At 44.1% G+C, this 19,089-nt stretch overlaps 1 protein-coding gene across 1 annotated transcript in view; it reads right to left on the bottom strand.

The window, feature by feature from the left end:
* The window catches only part of CALN1 (calneuron 1), a 175,302-nt gene that overhangs the window by 88,200 nt on the left and 68,013 nt on the right, over window positions 1-19,089 (bottom strand). Inside the window, exon 3 of the mRNA XM_074974472.1 lies at window positions 18,793-18,936. Within this exon, the coding sequence (XP_074830573.1) occupies window positions 18,793-18,936 (144 nt within the window). The remainder of the gene's footprint in view (window positions 1-18,792; window positions 18,937-19,089) is intronic.

Genomic DNA, 19,089 nt, shown 5'->3' with positions numbered 1-19,089 from the left:
CATACTGTGCTCACTGCCCCGACTGATTATGACAATCAAACCCAACTATGACTTATTGATAAACCCAGGGTGCCTGGATACTAGTGCAGCCGCAAAAAGCTCCGAACTAGTCGGTCAGACTGCAGGACTGCAACCACGGCCATGTGAGAAGCAGAGTTGAAATAAGGTAATACGCAACATGGAAGGTCCTCACTGTATAATATTCCTCCCTAGAGCCAGTCCACTGGCTTCCCTTTGTCTACCTAATAGAGGATTTTTCGAAGAGTTGCTCTGAGGATTTTTCTGGCCAATCCCCTATAATACAACCCACTAACTGTCTTCCATTAAGGTCAAAGTGGAAGATGGGCTGGAAACCGTATAGCTAAAACCTTCCATAACAATGAAAATACACCCCTGAACACGTCGTTGCAGTGTAAAATTAATGGGATGAACTAGACCCTGTTGTTGTTATGGGCTCTCCTCAATGCACAGGAGACACTATTCTAGCAAACAGATGTATCAAGTTCCTTGCTTTCTTCCTTGCTGCTTAGTTCCCCCACAGCCCTAGGCAGTCTTGCCCTGCTTTAAGAAGACCAAACATAGCACATGGCCATTATCCTTTCATTGCTTGGGTTTGGTTGAGCCCTAATGACAACGAAGAACCTGGTTTACTCCCATTTCCTGGAGTGGGATCACAAAAGGGAGACCAATTCTCTAGCAGTGAGAAATCACTCAAGGACAGTGAACTTTGCAAATGTAAATACATTTTCAGGCACAGATTTTGATGCTAAATTAGCGTGCAGGGGAACACTTCCTGAAAAACCCTGGCCATGGCACAAAGGATAAGGCACATTAATAAATGGCTATAAGAATCTGGTGTATGTGACTGATAAATACCCACATTTTTCTTGTGTTTGACCTCCAGAATGCGGCTAGCTGGATATATTTGAATTAATGAGGGAGTCACTTGCAGCTTGGGTCACAAGCATAAAAAACAAACAATAAAAAAATTCATTTTTATTCTCTTAATACATCGCAGCCGTGACTCACTATCCTGCTCTGTGTCACTCTTTGCAGCCATATAGTAACTGTGTGTGAAAATTATGGAATTTTGGGATTGCCACCCTGCTCTGCTCTAAAATTATACAGAGGAAAGGTGCAGAACAGCTACAACCACGGAACTATTTCCAAGAAAAGTTGTGTGCCTGTTTCATAGACTTTAAAGCCAGAAGGGACCATTGTGATCATCTAGCCTGACCTACAGCATGACACAGGCCAAAGAACTTCATCCAGTAGTTACTTCATTGCATATGTAACTTTGGTTTGAGCTATAGCATCGCTTTTAGAAACTATCCAATCTTGACTTAAAGATTGCAAGTGACGGACAATCTGCCACATCCCTAGATAGGTTGTTCCATAATGAATTACCTTCACTATAAAAACAGTGCCATATTTTTAACATACATGTGTCTCTGAGCATTTGTCTTCAGCATGTGGGTTTTTGACTCCCTCAGGGAACTGATGGGCAAGATCCCCTGGGAGAATAACATGGGGGGGAAAAGAGTCCAGGAGAGCTGGCTGTATTTTAAAGAATCCTTATTGAGGTTACAGGGACAATCCATCCCGATGTGTAGAAAGACTAGTAAATATGGCAGGCAACCAGCTTGGCTTAACAGTGAAATCCTTGCTGATCTTAAATACAAAAAAGAAGCTTACAAGAAGTGGAAGATTGGACAAATGACCAGGGATGAGTATAAAAATATTGCTCGGGCATGCAGGAGTGAACTCAGGAAGGCCAAATCACACCTGGAGTTGCAGCTAACAAGAGATGTTAAGAGTAAAAGAAGGGTTCCTTCAGGTGTGTTAGCAACAAGAAGAAAGTCAAGGAAAGTGTGGGCCCCTTACTGAATGAGGGAGGCAACCTAATGACAGAGGATGTGGAAAAAGCTAATGTACTCAATGCTTTTTTTGCCTCTGTCTTCACGAACAAGGTCAGCTCCCAGACTGCTGCACTGGGCAGCACAGTATGGGGAGGAGGTGACCAGCCCTCTGTGGAGAAAGAAGTGGTTCGGGACTATTTAGAAAAGCTGGACGTGCACAAGTCCATGGGGCCGGATGCGTTGCATCCGAGAGTGCTAAAGGAGTTGGCGGATGTGATTGCAGAGCCATTGGCCATTTTGAAAACTCATGGCGATCGGGGGAAGTCCCAGATGACTGGAAAAAGGCTAATGTAGTGCCCAACTTTAAAAAAGGGAAGGAGGAGGATCCTGGGAATTACAGGCCAGTCAGCCTCACCTCAGTCCCTGGAAAAATCATGGAGCAGGTACTCAAGGAATCAATTCTGAAGCACTGAGACGAGAGGAAAGTGGTCAGGAACAGTCAGCATGGATTCACCAAGGGCAAGTCATGCTTGACTAATCTAATTGCCTTCTATGACGAGATAACTGGCTCTGTGGATGAAGGGAAAGCAGTGGACGTGTTGTTCCTTGACTTTAGCAAAGCGTTTGACACGGTCTCCCACAGTATTCTTGTCAGCAAGTTAAAGAAGTATGGGCTGGATGAATGGACTATAAGGTGGATAGAAAGCGGGCTAGATTGTCGGGCTCAACGGGTAGTGATCAATGGCTCCATGTCTAGTTGGCAGCCTGTATCAAGTGGAGTGCCCCAAGGGTCGGTCCTGGGGCCGGTTTTGTTCAATATCTTCATAAATGATCTGGAGGATGGTGTGGACTGCACCCTCAGCAAGTTTGCAGATGACACTAAACTGGGAGGAGAGGTAGATACGCTGGAGGGTAGGGATAGGATACAGAGGGACCTACACAAATTGGAGGATTGGGCCAAAAGAAATCTGATGATGTTCAATAAGGACAAGTGCAGAGTCCTGCACTTAGGACGGAAGAATCCAATGCACCGCTACAGACTAGGGACCGAACGGCTCGGCAGCAGTTCTGCAGAAAAGGACCTAGGGGTTACAGTGGACGAGAAGCTGGATATGAGTCAACAGCGTGCCCTTGTTGCCAAGAAGGCCAATGGCATTTTGGGATGTATAAGTAGGGGGATTGCAGCAGATCGAGGGACGTGATTGTTCCCTTCTATTCGACACTGGTGAGGCCTCATCTGGAGTACTGTGTCCAGTTTTGGGCCCCACACTACAAGAAGGATGTGGAAAAATTGGAACACGTCCAGCGGAGGGCAACAAAAATGATTAGGGGACTGGAACACATGAGTTATGAGGAGAGGCTGAGGGAACTGGGGATGTTTAGTCTACGGAAGAGAAGAATGAGGGGGGATTTGATAGCTGCTTTCAACTACCTGAAAGGGGGTTCCAAAGAGGATGGCTCTAGACTGTTCTCAGTGGTAGCAGATGACAGAACAAGGAGTAATGGTCTCAAGTTGCAGTGGGAGAGGTTCAGGTTGGATATGAGGAAAAACTTTTTCACTAGGAGGGTGGTGAAACACTGGAATGCGTTACCTAGGGAGGTGGTGGAATCTCCTTCCTTAGAAGTTTTTAAGGTCAGGCTTGACAAAGCCCTGGCTGGGATGATTTAATTGGGGATCGGTCCTGCTTTGAACAGCGGGTTGGACTAGATGACCTCCTGAGGTCCCTTCCAACCCTGATATTCTATGATTCTATACTGTGGGGGAAAAACTCCATTTCACAAATAAACTAATTACACTTGGGGTGGGAGTGTTTGTTTTGGAGGGGTTTGGAAGGGCAATTGGAGGATGGGAAGGACAGTGAAGTGGCCAGCTATATACAAAATACTAAAGATATTTTAAACTTATTGTATAAATTGTTCTAAGATCTCCAAGCACTTTGCAAAGATTAATGAAAAGCCCCACAATAATAATAATATCCACTTTTCACAGTTGGGGAAATTGAGGCACAGAAAGCTGCAAAGTCACTTGTCCAAGGGTAACATAAGAAGTAAGAGGCAGTCAGGAAGAGAACCCAGGTCTCTGTCCTATCCGAGCTAATGCCCACATACACACTAAGTCCCCCCAGACAATAATGCACGAGCATTCTAGCATGAACTCAGATAATACACCTTTTCCATTGTAAAAGATCCTGGTGGCCTTTACTTTGTGAAGCTCTGACGCCTCCGTTCTTTGCAGCAGGGCTTTAACAGTGGGCGTTGGGAAACACCAGCAGGCTGCACAAGTGCCTTTAGTTTGTCCCATGAAATTCTGTTCAGATTTTGCTGAGACACAAACTGTTAAAAGCACCATGCCCTTTCTCCCTTGCTTCTCCTGAACAAATTACAAAAACCTGCTATTATTGAAGATACGTGAACTCTCCAAAGCTCACTGTAGGATTAAAGACACATTTCTACAAACGGGATAAATAGAAATTATCAGACCCCCTTCAGGACATACCCTTCTAGACAATTTGGCTGTGAGGCATTGTATATACCCCAAACGTAACTGGGCCTCAGAAAGGTGGCTAAATACCTCCATGAGAAGCCTATCTTTTTGGGTTTCTGGTGTGAGTTGGCAGCTGTGGATCATAGAGGGGTAAACATAAAAGCCGCATGATTTGGTTGGACTGGGGTTCCTAGCTGAGGGAAAAGGCAGATTTGCATCCACCCTGCAAAGGGATCAGCTGGAGACCAAAGAATTACTCAGTTTTACCCTGGCCTAGGATCTGCCTACAAGAACCAGAGAGCTGAACTGACCACCAAGTCTTTGCGTCTAATGATTATATTATCTATCCACACTGCAAGTAGGATAATCTGAGAACTTCCCATTTGCACCTTGTTTCAAGCGACTGGCATTTGTTCATTGCCCTTTCAAGGAAAAGGAGTTCAGAACTCTTCCAAGGACTGAATGACTGTCTCCCCATTAGAAGATCCTCTTAGCCTACTCATATGAGCCAGTAGGACCCTCTCTAGCTGTTGACCCTGCAAGACAGTGATCAAAGACTAGGGCTATAACTTCAGCTCAGATGCTTCCACCTGGGAACGAGTGATAGAAGCTTGTTCTGCAACACCAGAGATCAAGTTACCCTGATGAGTATCCATTTAAACCTCAGCCTGGTAACCAGACCTTGGAGATGCAGATGTGACAGCTGCCATCTTGGCCAACATACCAGGGACTGAACAGGGACTGTCTGAGCTAAAACCATGAGCTGCTACAGTTTGAGCTGAAGAGCTAAAGCTCTGGAGCTGGGTGCTGTAAAAATTCATACCCTCTGTGGAGCCTCATGGCGTGGGATCTGTAACATACACGCACCAATAGGTTAAATCAGGGGTTCTCAGACTTCATTGCACCGTGACCCCCTTCTGACAACAAAAATTACTACATGAGCCCAGGAGTGGGGACCGAAGCCTGAGCCCCGGGCCCTGCTGCCCTGAGTGGCGGGGCCAAAGCCCAAGCCCCTCCCCCCAGGCTGGGGGGGGCACAGCCCCAAGGGCTTCAACCCCAGTCAGGGAGCCTATAACCTGAGCCCCCCCATCCAGGGCTGAAGCCCTTGGGCTTTGGCTTCAGCCCTGGGCGGTGGAACTTGGGTTTCAGCTTTGGCCCCGGACCCCAGCAAGTCTACGCCAGCCCTGGCAACCCCATTAAAATGGAATCATGACCTACTTTGGGGTCCCAACCCACAGTCTGAGAATCGCTGGGTTAAACAAACACAGAGACCGGTGCTTCCTCTCCACAACATCTATTACCAGTCAAAAATGAGCAGGGTGCTTTTTAGCACTTGGGTAGAGAAGAGCAGTCCAATGATAACAGCAACTTACATTGCAGTAAAAATTCACCAGGCATCTGTCAAGTGATACGTCAGCTCCACACAATCCCTTGGAAACCATATAACCTCAAAATTACCTCTCTCTCTCAATGACTGCACTGCAGGTAAACAGACTACAGGGCCAGCTGTCCCTGGCTTGCCTCCATCTCCTTTGGCTTGGCCAGTAGGCCATCGGGCCAACCTGCTGCAAGCTATCAATGCCTCTTCTGCAGAAATAGCCTCATTCGCACTGCGGAGGCTATCATCAGGAGATGAGAGAGCAATGGCTATCAGGCAATGTGTTAAAGTGAAAGGATTATTGCAGTTCCCTGAAGATTTCAGGAAGTCTCACATGTTGCAGTAGATGAACAGTTTGCCAAATGATCAGCTAAAGCAAAAACAAGCCAAGCTGGGTGAGACCCTAATCATTTTTGCCTAAGAGGTTCCCAGAATGGCAAGAAACTCTGCAATCATCATTGTAGTTACCAGAGAGCTCTGCAACATTTGAAACAATTGGGAAGCTGATAATTAAGTCGGCGGAACTACAGACATAGTCCATACAAACTGCACACACACACACACACAAAACCCCTAAGGTTTTTTTTTAAAAAAAAACCATTGAGGTTGCAAAGTCAAAGATAGAAGTGCGAGAATTTAAAGATGCAATTCCCAGGTCCCAGTCTTCAGGTAATGAGAGAGCTGTTCACTCTTTCTTCTTATCCTCCTCACTCGTATGTGGCCCCAAGCACACCTGCCAGTCCCTGCACTTAACAGGGAATTTGTTATTGCTCATTGCCTTTTTTTCCAAAAATGGTGCTCATCAATGTAGTATCCTACTTGCCTTACAAACAATCATTCAACTCCACAACACCTCTCTGAGGTGGGGTGGGGGGGAGAGTATCATCTCCATTTTACAGTTGGGAACTGAGGCAAAGAAAGATTGGGGCCAACTTTTGTACAAATTTCCACTCATTTTCAATGCCCAACTTGAGACACTATGGGACAACTTGAGACACTGATATTTCAGGGGTACTGAGCGACCACAGCTCCCAACTGTACTTGTGAATGCTCAACACTCGGATTCAAGAAGCTGGACAATAATCAACAATTAGTGGCTGCCTGTAAAAGCGCCGCTCGAAGTGCGCTCTCCAGCATGTGAGAAGTCCCGTAGAGGTAACGCTTTCCAAACGTCCTAATTAATATGCAAAAGCCATATCCCATTTCCCCCCCTCACATTTGGTTTAAAGCGTGGGAGAGAAACTCATCCTAAGAGAGTTAAACTATGAAATTGCACGTTGAGAAGCTTATGAGCCACCTCTGAAGTCAAAAAAGGGAGAGAGAAGCATCTAACATCTGGTTGTCAATTCAGCAATCACTTAGTTTACCAGACCAAGCTATGCTTATTTAGATCAGATGATTAGAATGAATTAAAATATAATATTGATGGTAATATGGTTTAATCTTCACAGCACTGTGAGAGAGAGAGAGAAAGAAAGAAAGAAACTTTTCTGTAACATGTATCCAAGATGCTACAGGTTTCTCCTATTCAACAATGATGGAGTAAAAGGAGGAGAGCTCTAAAAATACTGGTCATCCGTGAAAGGTGAACAAAGATCCAACACTGGACCCCATTTCCTATTGCACTGGAAAGCACATTCCAAAATCTATTATTGTACAGAAGAGAGGTATCTTGCCCCCACCCCAAGAACAAATAAGAGCAGCTGTAAGTGGTTTTTACTGAAATAAAAAAAACAGCTGGACTTGATAAAGTTCTTTAGCCAGAATGAAAGGTTTGCCATATGCCTGTAAGGGGTGAGAGTTCCTTAGGGTCATCCAAGTCAGTGCCACATAAATAAAGGCTAGTCTGATTAAACCAGTTTTGTAGTTAAGCTATTCCATTTGTCAGGTGGATGAGTCTCCCAGCTAAGCAATGTGGTTTAAGCTAGCAGAACTTTGTATCTGAGCAAGGTCATTTTTCACGGACAAGGAACAAGTGAAGCGCTTGTGTCAAGCAATGTGTTCTCTTCGTGTTGACTTCTTAGGGCAGATCTACACTCAAAACACTGAATCAGTGCAGCTACACCAACAGTGCTTTGATGAAGACGTTCTGTGCCGACAGGAGACAGCTCTCCTGTCAGCATAGTTAGACAGTAGTTTTGTCTGTGGGAGAAGCTCTCCTGCCAACACACAGCTGTCTACACCGGCACTTAGGTCGGTACAACTATGTCGCTCAGTGGTGTGGATTATTCAAAGTAATTATATTCAAATTATACCAAATTAATTCTGTAGTGTAGGTCAGGGCAGGAGGCTTTTTTTGTTTTATGTTATTTTAATTTTTTTTTCCAGTTTAGGATCCACTCATCTTTTTTCAGAGTTTCCCGTCGAAACACAATGAATTATCCATTCTGCTAAAGCCAAAAAAAAAAAAAAAAAGTATTAAGATACAAGAAAATGTTTTCAGCCAGTATTGGATGTGGGTTTCATGGTTGTTCCACACAGCACAGCAAAAAGGAAAGCTCCTAATAAAGGATCTAATATTCTGCAACCTGGTGTTTTATGGCAATCTGTTAGTTGAGTTCAGCGGGCACAGCTGCCCAAGAAAACTCAGTGTTTAATTTCTAAAGGAGAAATTTATTTTTCCCCTCGAACTTTCAGTGCAATTGGTACTTCCACACAGCTTCCATCCTTGCACAAAATGCTGTTGATACCAAATACGCTGGAGTTCATGAAACAGATACTGTTCTGTTCTCACTCACCAGGTTTGATCTACTGTATTCAGTGTAATCAGTCTAATTCTGCCCTACATGATTTTGGCCAATAATGCTTGGTCTACACACAGATTTTGTACCAATATAACTCTTCTAGTTAAGGGTGTGATTTTTTAACCAAAATAATTATACCAACACAATCCCTCACGTGATGCACCTATAACAATATCAAGATGCCTTATATGGGTATAACTTTTCCCATTTGGGAATAGCAAAATTGGTATAACTGTGTAGGGTCGTATTGCTTTAACTCTACTGGTATTGCTTCAAAGATGGGTTGGTCAGAAGTGCCCTGAACTAGGATAGATCACTTTGTATAGTATAGAAAAGAGTATTAACCCAGAGAAATTGTCGAGTCATGACTACGGTGCACCATATGAAGGGATGCTTGGTAAGGTTCTGTCTACGCTACAAATACAACCAGATATTTATGACTGTGTTGTGACATTTTCATCTGAACCAGTTATATCAGAGAGACAAGGCGGGTGAGATAATTTTTATTGGACCAACTTCTGTTGATGAGAAAGAAGCTTTCGGCTTATACAGAGCTCTTCGTCAGTTCCAGTTATATGATACAGTTTAAAGGCTGCTGTGTGGACACATCTAAACAACACATTCATGCCTCATATGTATTTGACAGTCCACATTACTCATGCTGCCTAACTACTTAATGCTATTCTTTTGCTTTTATTCATTCCTCTTTAAGTCAAATGCCCTAATCATACAAAAAGATAATTCCTCCCAAATGTTTAAAGATTCAATTGAAAGCAAAACAAATTCCCATTCCAGTTCTCCGGTCCTCCTTGGAAACCTCCAGCAAAAACAAGGAAGACTAGACTTGATACAAAGCCTTTGTTATACACTTTTCTTTTCAGATCACCTTTTTAAAAAAATGTATCAGCAAAGGCTGGCTATCAGAACACAAGAGTGCATCCTTTCAATCTAGGGTTGCCAACTGTCTAATCACACAAACCCAAACATCCTTGTCCCACCCCCTTCCCTGCCCCACCCCTGAGGCCCGGGCCATGCCCCGCCCCTTCTCCAAGGTCCTGCCTCACTGATGCCATCCTCCCTCCCTCCATCACTAGCTCTCCCCCACCCTCACTCATTTTCACTGGCCTGGGGCAGAGGGTTGGGTGTGGGAGAAGATGTGGGTTCTGGGCTAGGGGGTGGGGCCGAGGGGTTTGGCATGTGGGAGAAGGCTCCAGGCTGAGCCTGGGGTAGGAGTGCAGGAGGGGGCTCAGGGCTGTGGCAGGGGGTTGGGGTGTGGGAGGGGATGAGGGCTCCAGCCGGCCAGAGCTTACCTCAGGCGGCTCCCGGGTGGCAGTGCAGGGGGGCTAAGGCAGGCTCCCTGTCTGCCCTGGCCCCACACTGCTCCCGGAAGTGGCCGGCCAAGGCAAGTGGGGCCAGGGAGCTCCACGCGCTGCTCCCAGAAGCGGCCAGAACCTCCCTGCTGCCCCTGGTGGGGGGTTAGGGAGCTCCACACGCTGCCCCTGCCTGCAGGCACTGCCCCCGCAGCTCCCATTGACTCCCAATGGGAGCTGTGGAGCGGGCGCTCGATGCGCGGGCAGGGCGCAGAGACCCCTGCCCCCTCCAGGGGCCACAGGGACATGCCGGCAGCTTCTGGGAGCGTCGCAGGGCCTGGGCAGGCAGGGAGCCTGCCTTAGCCCCGCTGTGCTGCCGGACTTTTAGCAGCCTAAAATCTCCTGGTTTGGCTTCAGTTGCCTCCAGGAGATAGAGCCCGATACCAGGAGGGCTGGCAACTGTATTTCAATATTGTAACAGCTCAACCTGAGTGTACCCCAAAAGTAAGATCAGAAAAGGGAGTGCTGGAAGAATCTCTAACTATGGGGGAAGTTTACACAATGGGGCCAACTTCTCTGGATTGTGGGTATACAGCTCCATTGATTTCAGTGGAGTTTTATCTACATATACCATGGAGCATATAGCCCTAACAGTTAAATTCAAGCATAGTGAGTCACAGATTCATCTTTTTTATTTCTAGAGGCCAGTTTAAATGGTGGGCTCACTACATAGGACAATGCAGTAGTTAATATGCTGTTTTTCAATATCTTTATTAGTTTTCCTGCTAATTGGCAAATCGTACAAACTATTCCTTTTTTTGCACAGAAAATACATTTTAAATACTTTACATCCCAAGGCTCTAAAGACAGAGCATCCCAACTTGCTAACAAGACGTCAGAAAGATAGGTAGGTATTCAACATTGTAGCAACATGCATGGGACTTGGAGGGAGGGGCACAGGTTGTAGAATGGAAGAGAGTTTGAAGAAGGCACCAGGAAGTCAGTCCGTATGCACATGGCTAGGATACTAGCTGCCATCACAGCATCTCTATAAATAGTTCTCTTAATAAAGAGCTGGTTTAATGTTATAAACATGGAGTCCTTCATGTTATTACCCAGTACACGATACATGAAACACCCATGATCTGTAATGTTCACGTTAATGTTATGCAGTTCAGCATATAGGTAAGAACACAGGCCTAAATTACCTCAATTGCACCCCATGCAATGGAAAAGTGAATATGTTGCTCTCCCCCAATGGCATCAGTGGGCCCTGGGGTGTAAGTCAGGCAGAACATGGTCCATGGTGTCAGAGCACATATCTCAGATCTGAGGAATAACATCCAGTAGGTTCATATATGGCCATTGTGCATCTGGTGAATATTCAGGTGTATTGAACAGCCCTCTCCTGTGTTAGTGTGAAATTCATCCCAGTGCAGAGAGCCCCCCCCCACAATCTAAGAACGGCTTGTACCCTCAAAACAGGGCATAAGCACCGCATACCCTGCACAGGATGCATCCCTTACAGGGATGAAAGCATTGCTCTCCCCCCAACACACACACAGTAATGAGAAGCAGTTTTTCCACACTCTATTCAATCCTATTCTGCTTGGCTTACTATACCACCTTCATTACAGTAGTAGCTCAGCCCCTTTTGATAGCAAGTAAAGCAATATGACTGGTAATTTATTAGGTTTCCTTAGAGACCTGAAATATTCCCAATATATTATTTTCCCCCGAGCTTTATTTTTAACAGTAAAAACAACAACAACAACAAAAAGACTAAAATATTTCCCTCTGCAGCAGCCACCCTTCTCGTTGGCTGAAATACCCCTTTGAAAACGGTAAGGAGACTTTAAACATTAAAAAAATAAGCAGCAGCTTATATTATAAGAGCTGCGGAGTTTGGTATTCAGGGGAAGTATTTTGCATTCAGTCAGGCTGTGCTCGGGATAACGTAGCTGGATGCTTACTCCTTTGCAAATATACGAGAGGAGACACACAGGGCAGGGAACGGAACATGCTGCTATCATAATATGCTAAATTGTGTTGTTTTCTACCTGACCCAGATCATGAGGGGAGGGAGGGCAGCAGAGAGGCTGCAACTCTATGGAGCTTCCTTTAGCCATTCTATCTGCATAAGGCTGGTGCGGGGAAAATGGCTCAGTTAGCCCAGGGGGAAGCAAATGCACCAATGTTCCTGATGGCTGATGCAGACATTAGCAGGGTCACGTACCCCCAGCATCTGCTTCCAGATGCTACCACCTGGTGCACAGGAGGGCAGATCCAGGCAGTGGGGCTCAGGCTTCAGCTTCAGCCCCAGACGGCGGGACTCAGGCTTTGTCCCCAAGCCCCAGAAAGTCCAACGCCAGCCCTGGCGATCCAATTAAATTGGGGTCCTGACCCCCAGTTTCAGAACCGCTGCTCTAGCCCTTCCTGTGCTGCCTGGCCCCTGCTTGGATGCACTGGGGGAGAAGAGGGCTCAGCGTCTGCCCCCACACAGCACGCCCACCCAAGGGAAGGCAGAATTTAGCCTCATGTGAAACGCGAATATGCTGCTCTCCCCGACACATCTATAATCTCACACACACCCCTTAAGGTCAGGGGGCAGATGGTGCCCAACAAACTTTCACTTGTTGGGTAAAGGGGTAGCCTTTACTTAACGTGCACAACAAAAAATTGTACTGGAAGCCTCCTGGGGACACTTCAACGTGGTCAGTTGCTAAGGGGGAGCTGCCAGCTGTTGGAAGTGGGTTCCTTAGTGCAGACTTCACTATAAGCGTGCACATCCCTGTCCGCAGGTGCCTTCTTTCATTTGCTAGACCCAGACCTGCAGCACCAGCACAGAGAGCAGGATTCAAACCCACTCGCTTCCCAGCTCAGGCCAGTCTTCTAGCCCGTGTCCCTTTTCCCCGGTGAGGCTCACTTCGCCTGTTCCATATAAAACAACAGGGCCCACAGCATAACAGGCAGAACTATAGCATATAACTACCATGACGTGAAGTACTAACCACACCATGATAATAAACGTGTGGCCACTTAGAACGTCACGGTGGTCACCATAGGCACACCGTGACAGCTTGAATCTTTGTCATCCCAGCAGGGACAGAACTCAGATCTTATAGCTCTGAACGCACATGTCTCTACCACTTGAGTTAAGAACATCTCTGTCTGCGCTACAGGGTTTATGACACTCAAATGAGCAATTCCAATGCCATCTATAAGAGGGCAGAAGCACAGATACACATAATCCAGTTTGTTTCACTACAATAGAATACAAATCCATTCTAAATAATGTTCATTCAGAATCATCAGCCTATATAAGCCCAAAGGACACCAACTTTTCAGCTCAAACTGCTTTCATTGGGATTATGGGTTTGTGAATCAGTTCAAGTTTTCTACTTTACCAACCACCATCCCTTTATCTTAATCTCATCCCAAAGACGTTCCCATCTCCTGTCAACTGTGCCCACTGCTCTGACAAATTATTCGTGTCCATCCCTGGTCTTGCCATCATCGCATCTGTGGCATCCAAATCTCCATAACTACACACTTTATACTTAAAAACAGTTCCACCATGAGGTTTTTGTGTCATCATCTTTTTAATGAATTAACTAGATGCTTACATTTTTCTACAATGCAGTCATTTTGTGGGATAATATGCTCATAAGAACCAAAAGGAAAATAAAAAGCTTTTTTTTCCGCCAGAGAAAGTGGCAAGAACACCCAGGACATAATCACTCCCAATAAAACAAAATGCAATTCAAAATAAATCATTACACTGTGGCCAAACTGAATGATTCACAACTGAAAGCCAATTTCAAGAGAGAATCAGATATTTGAGAAACTTCTCTCTCTGTTCCAACTGTCCTAAGAATCCTTCTGAGAAAGTACAATACAATATATGCTTTGATGAACCACTGCAGATGATTCTAAACTGGGGTTAGGATTGGATCATACAAGCTGGAAGAGTCAGCATTGGTCAGCACTTGGATGGGAAAACTCCAGAGACAAATCTGCAAGTTCTTTTGGTGGCTCTCTTTTCTTTATCTCAATAATGAATGAATGCCCCAACATGGTGTTACGGGGCACAGGGCTGCTGGCATTACCATTTTGCAGAGGAAACATGGTGTTCCTGAAAACTCATGAGCATTAAAGACTGCATGGCACTTTTACTGAGGTGCTGGTCAAATTCCAGTTTGGGCAATTACCACTTCTACTTAGAATTCTACCAGCATTTTCTACCTAACCTAACTTCCGCCTGCTTTTCCAATGGGATAGAAAATTCTCCTTTATTTCTGTCCTAACCTGGTATGTGGTTACGCTTCACATTGCTAAACAACTGCCACATTACAACCCCAGAAGTAGCTGCTTTTCAGTGGGATAGGAAGTGATTCCTGTATAATTTTTCAATAGGGTGACCAGATAGCAAGAGTGAAAAATCAGGACACCTCCCTTGTTTGGGGGGCGGGGGGAGGGTGTACAGTTGCATATATAAAACAAAGCCCCTAATATTGGGATGGCCCCGACAATATCAGGACACCTGGGCACCCTATCTGTTAAGCACTTTGAGATCCTTCAGGACAATGGTGACTACGTAGATGAAACATGCTGTTATGGTTTTAGTTTAGGGTGAGTGCCAAGCCATCAAAACCTGTCCACATTATTCATGCGGGTGGCTCTTTATAAACACAAATTCATCCAATCTGGGGAAGACAAACTTGCTCCCAGGCTAAGGCTTCTATTCATTCTCAACCTGAAAATGATTTTTAATAGCCGCATTCTCACTCTCAACCCTCTTACAAAATGGGCTTCATACGGGAATGGAAAGGCCAACTGATTCTGGTCGTGTCACTATAATCAATCTGTCAGCTAAATAAGGCAAGGCAGATACAGTTCCTCTGCCATCTTGCAACGCAAATATACTCCCAAGGTATTATCTGACAATAATGTTAAATTTGTACTAGGTCCATGCAGACTGGTTCAGATTACACATAAACCACTGCCAATTTTATTACCTTACTATTAGCAGCCACTGTCATCAGCCTCCTGGGGGGAAGCACACATCTGGCTAGCATATCCGCTTGCACATTATATCTTTATCAGTCATATACCCCCAAATGCACAGAGGGTTTATTGTCTTTTCCGTAGCTCTCACATACTGTGGGGGTCTTATGATTGCACACTGTACATAATGATTTATCACGCAACCTGGCATCCCAACTGAGATAAATGCAGGCAAAGCACTGCCAAGAGCTTCCGTTTTTTGGCTTTATCCTGACAAAGTGCTGCATCCCTCATCAGGAATATATGACAGAGAGAAACTTGGCTGGGTAGGTCTATATCTGCAAGTACAGGGCCTGATTCAAAGCCCAGAGAAGTCAATTTCCATTGACTTCATTGGACTTTGGATCAGGCCCAGAGTACCGAACAATCCCCATTCACACAGCAAGAGAAAGAAAGGGAAGCTAGTTATACGGTTTCACGTTCTCATTACGTTTCAAGATAAGCTGCAGAAAAGAGCAATCCATTAAAGAAAAGAAAACCTTGAGCTGCATTGTGTTAGCTCAGTTTGTAGCCTAAATAAATTCTTCTCATAATATCCGCCCCCAGCTCCTGCACTGCCTAAAGAATTTTCCCTACTGATCTTTCTGTTTTGTTTTTGTCTTTTTATACTCTGGGTCCACTTATCCTTTATGCACATTGGAAAGCATAATCCCAACTATACATATAAATTGATGGGGTCTAAATTAGCTGTTACCACTCAAGGAAGAGATCTTGGAGTCATTGTGGATAGTTCTCTGAAAACATCCACTCAATGTGCAGCGGCAGTTAAACAAGCGAACAGAATGCTGGGAATAATTAAGCAAGAGATAGATAATAGGACAGAAAATATCATGTTGCTGCTATATAAATCCATGGTACGTCCACATCTTGAATACTGTGTGCAAATGTGGTCTCCCATCTCAAAAAAGATATATTGGAATTGGAAAAGATTCAGAAAAGGGCAACAAAAATGATTAGGGGTATGGAACGGTTTCCATATGAGGAGAGATTAATAAGACTGGGACTTTTCAGCTTGGAAAAGAGATGGCTAAGGGGAGATATGATTAGGTCTATAAAATCATGACTTGTGTAGAGAAAGTAGATAAGAAAGTGTTGTTTACTACTTCTCATAACACAAGAACTAGGGGTCACTAAATGAAATTAATAGGCAGCAGGTTTAACACAAATAAAAGGAAGTATTTCTTCACACAACGCACAACCTGTGGAACTCCTTGCCAGAGGATGTTGTGAAGGCCAAGACTATAACAGGGTTCAAAAAAGAACTAGATAAATTAATGGAGGATAAGTCCATCAATGGCTATTAGCCAGGATAGGCAGGAATGGTGTCCCTATTCTCTGTTTGCCAGAAGCTGGGAATGAGCGACAGGGGATGGATCACTTGATGATGACCTGTTCTGTTCATTCCCTCTGGGGCACCTGGCATTGGCCACTGTCAGAAGACAGGATACCGGGCTAGATGGACCTTTGGTCTGACCCAGTAGGGCCGTTCTTATGTTCTTTACATCACATGCATGTGTCTTTTAGTCCAGAAACCCTTCAGTCAAAATACTATGAAAATAGGCACCTTAGAAACATGAATAATTAATAATAAACAACACAGCTAGAAAAGCTAGATACGGTTGGATGAATTGGCTCAGATACAAGACTCACCTCACAATCTTTATGCAAAACTCACATTGAAACTTTGTCAAAGGTCTCAGAAGTTCATTTAATTTATTCCCCTTTTTTACCTTTTCATGCCACCTCTGCACTTACAGGTCCCAGCTGTACTAGAAGTGGAAATGATAGCACGCCAGAGATCTCCAGAGCTTCCAGAAATCAGGAATGAGAGAATAACAGGAGATGGACCAGAGTTGGAGTCATTATCCAAATCATTCTTTGTCCTAAAAACTTGAGGTTCAGTTAAAATAATGTAGGAATCTGTACCACATCGTTTTGTAAAACCTAAAGCAAAATCACCCTGAAGGAACAATCCAGTAGAATGTAATAGGATGAACATAATAGTGCTCTATAGAAACTACTCTTAAAACCTATCGAATTTTTTTTTAAAAGAATGAGATACTTTCCACCATTTTTTAAATCCACCCTATGGAATCCATTTTCTATTGATTTCTATCCCTGCTATAGAATTCTGTGGGATACTTTGAACATTCTATAGAAAGGTTATCATGCTCTTTCACATTCCATAGAGGTGTTTTTCCCCTCTTTAATCACAAGAGAATGAGAGAGCCTGTGATCATGGTATATCTGTCCTAACTGGAAACAGAAAGTACCAAAAATCATGTGAGAAATTCTGTATCCATTAGATTCCAAGCCCAATTTCTAAAACAAAGCAGCATATGAACTAAACCTAGGAAACATCTGAAGTTTGCACTTCACTCACACATTTGTAACAAGGAGCAAATTTTATTTAAAAGCAGCATGTATTAGCTACACTCCATAGTGCATCTGTTGCCCACTGAGAATATCCACACTCTCAACTTAACATTTGCAGATTTATAATACTCTTCATTTGTAAAACTTCTTTAGATGACCAGAAAGATTTTACAATAAAAAACAAACACTAAAACCAAAAACCCACCAAATTTTCTGCAGCCTGACATGATTAATGTATTTGTACTGAATACACAATAATGTTTTCCATTTGGCTTTGCACCATTTTGTATAATTTTTCAACGCTGTTATGTGCCTTTGCAGAAACAGGAGAGAAGAGCTGCTCATTAGTCCAGCATCTATGCACATTTTAGCTGTTAGAAAAGCATTTACCTTTCTGACCTATAATTCTAAGGACATTTTAAAGATGGCTCCTTATTCTGAGCTAGTATGATTGCAGATGTACATCAGCTAAGAGAGTCCCCCATGGTTCCAAAAGCCTTGATGTCCTGTTCCTCTATTCACTTTAATAATGGGTTCCTTTTCTTTGATTATACGCTAGTAACTATTTGAAGGAAATCTCTCCACAGGGCCTTGTTCCATCCTTTTCAAAGCCTTGCCCATCAAAACTTCCAAAGCTTCCACATTTCAGACACAGCATGAGAAAGCCCCACCTATAGCAACTTTCACTTGCAAGTTATGCATGATGCAGCAGAATTACATCATGGCTTATAAAGGACTGGATTGCTCAGAGAAGTGGACCATTCAAGACACGGATAACGAGCTACAAAGCCTTCCAACGCAAGGTCACTGGTTCAAAGGCAGCCCAGAAATAACCAAAAACGCGTCACAATTGATATCTGTTTAGTGACTTAATCAAAGGTGTTTAGTGGTTTCAGGCTAACTCTCAGTGAACAAGCATCCACAAAACCACTGCCATGAATACCTCTAGTTGGCACAGCAGAGAAGCCAAGCGGTATATTTGAATGGGTTATGGAAACTGAGCTACCCTCTCATTCCTAGAGGCGGTCAGGATAGAGTCATATAGAAGGGACAGTGTGGGGAAGCTTGCACCACGGTTGTACCTGCTAGGTGAATGAATAAAGGACTTCAGTTTCCTGGGTTATCAGCTGACACCTTTCATGAGCACAGTATTCACAATAAATATCTGAAAACTAAACTAAGGAGGAAATGGTTTAGTGGGATACTTTGAAAGGCACTATTTTGCCACTTCCACCTGGACATTGCTTGGAAATTATAGGACAGTCCTATCTGCAAGTGAAAATCTGTTTGTAAAGGTTTCATCTGGGGAATTTTATAAGGTGAGACAGTATGGTCTAACGAATAGGGCATAGGACAGGGAGTCAGGAGTCCTGCGTTCTATTTCTGTCTCTGCTATTGATCTCATGTGTGACCTTGGACCTGCCACTCCACCTTTCTGTGCCTCTGTTTCCCCTCCAGCCCTTTGCCTGTCATGTTATTTAGATGGTAAGTTCTTTGAGGCAGCGACTGCCTCTCACTATGTATTTGTACAGCACCCAGCACTACTATAATTCAAAGAATAATAACGACTTACCATCCATATCAAGACGCTGCATGATAATTGCCAGTTCTACCTCACTAGGCATGTATCCCAAAGAACGCATAGCCATGCCCAGCTCCTGCTTGGAGATAAAGCCATTCCCGTCCCTGTCCAGTACCCGAAAGGCTTCACGGATTTCTGCAATAATGAAGAAAAGAAGAAGGGTGAAATAGTATCATGGTGCATTAATCTCTCCATGCAAAGAATACACATCTCTCTTTATTAGATCAATTAGATGTTTGTTGATGTTCCAGTAATAGTAACCAGGATATATATAGATAAAAAAAATCT

The sequence above is a fragment of the Natator depressus genome, chromosome 17 (genome assembly GCF_965152275.1).
Source record: "Natator depressus isolate rNatDep1 chromosome 17, rNatDep2.hap1, whole genome shotgun sequence".
Lineage (NCBI taxonomy): Eukaryota > Metazoa > Chordata > Testudines > Cheloniidae > Natator > Natator depressus.
The sequence above is the reverse complement of the archived record's forward strand: the minus strand, read 5'-3'. Positions and strand labels throughout refer to the sequence as shown.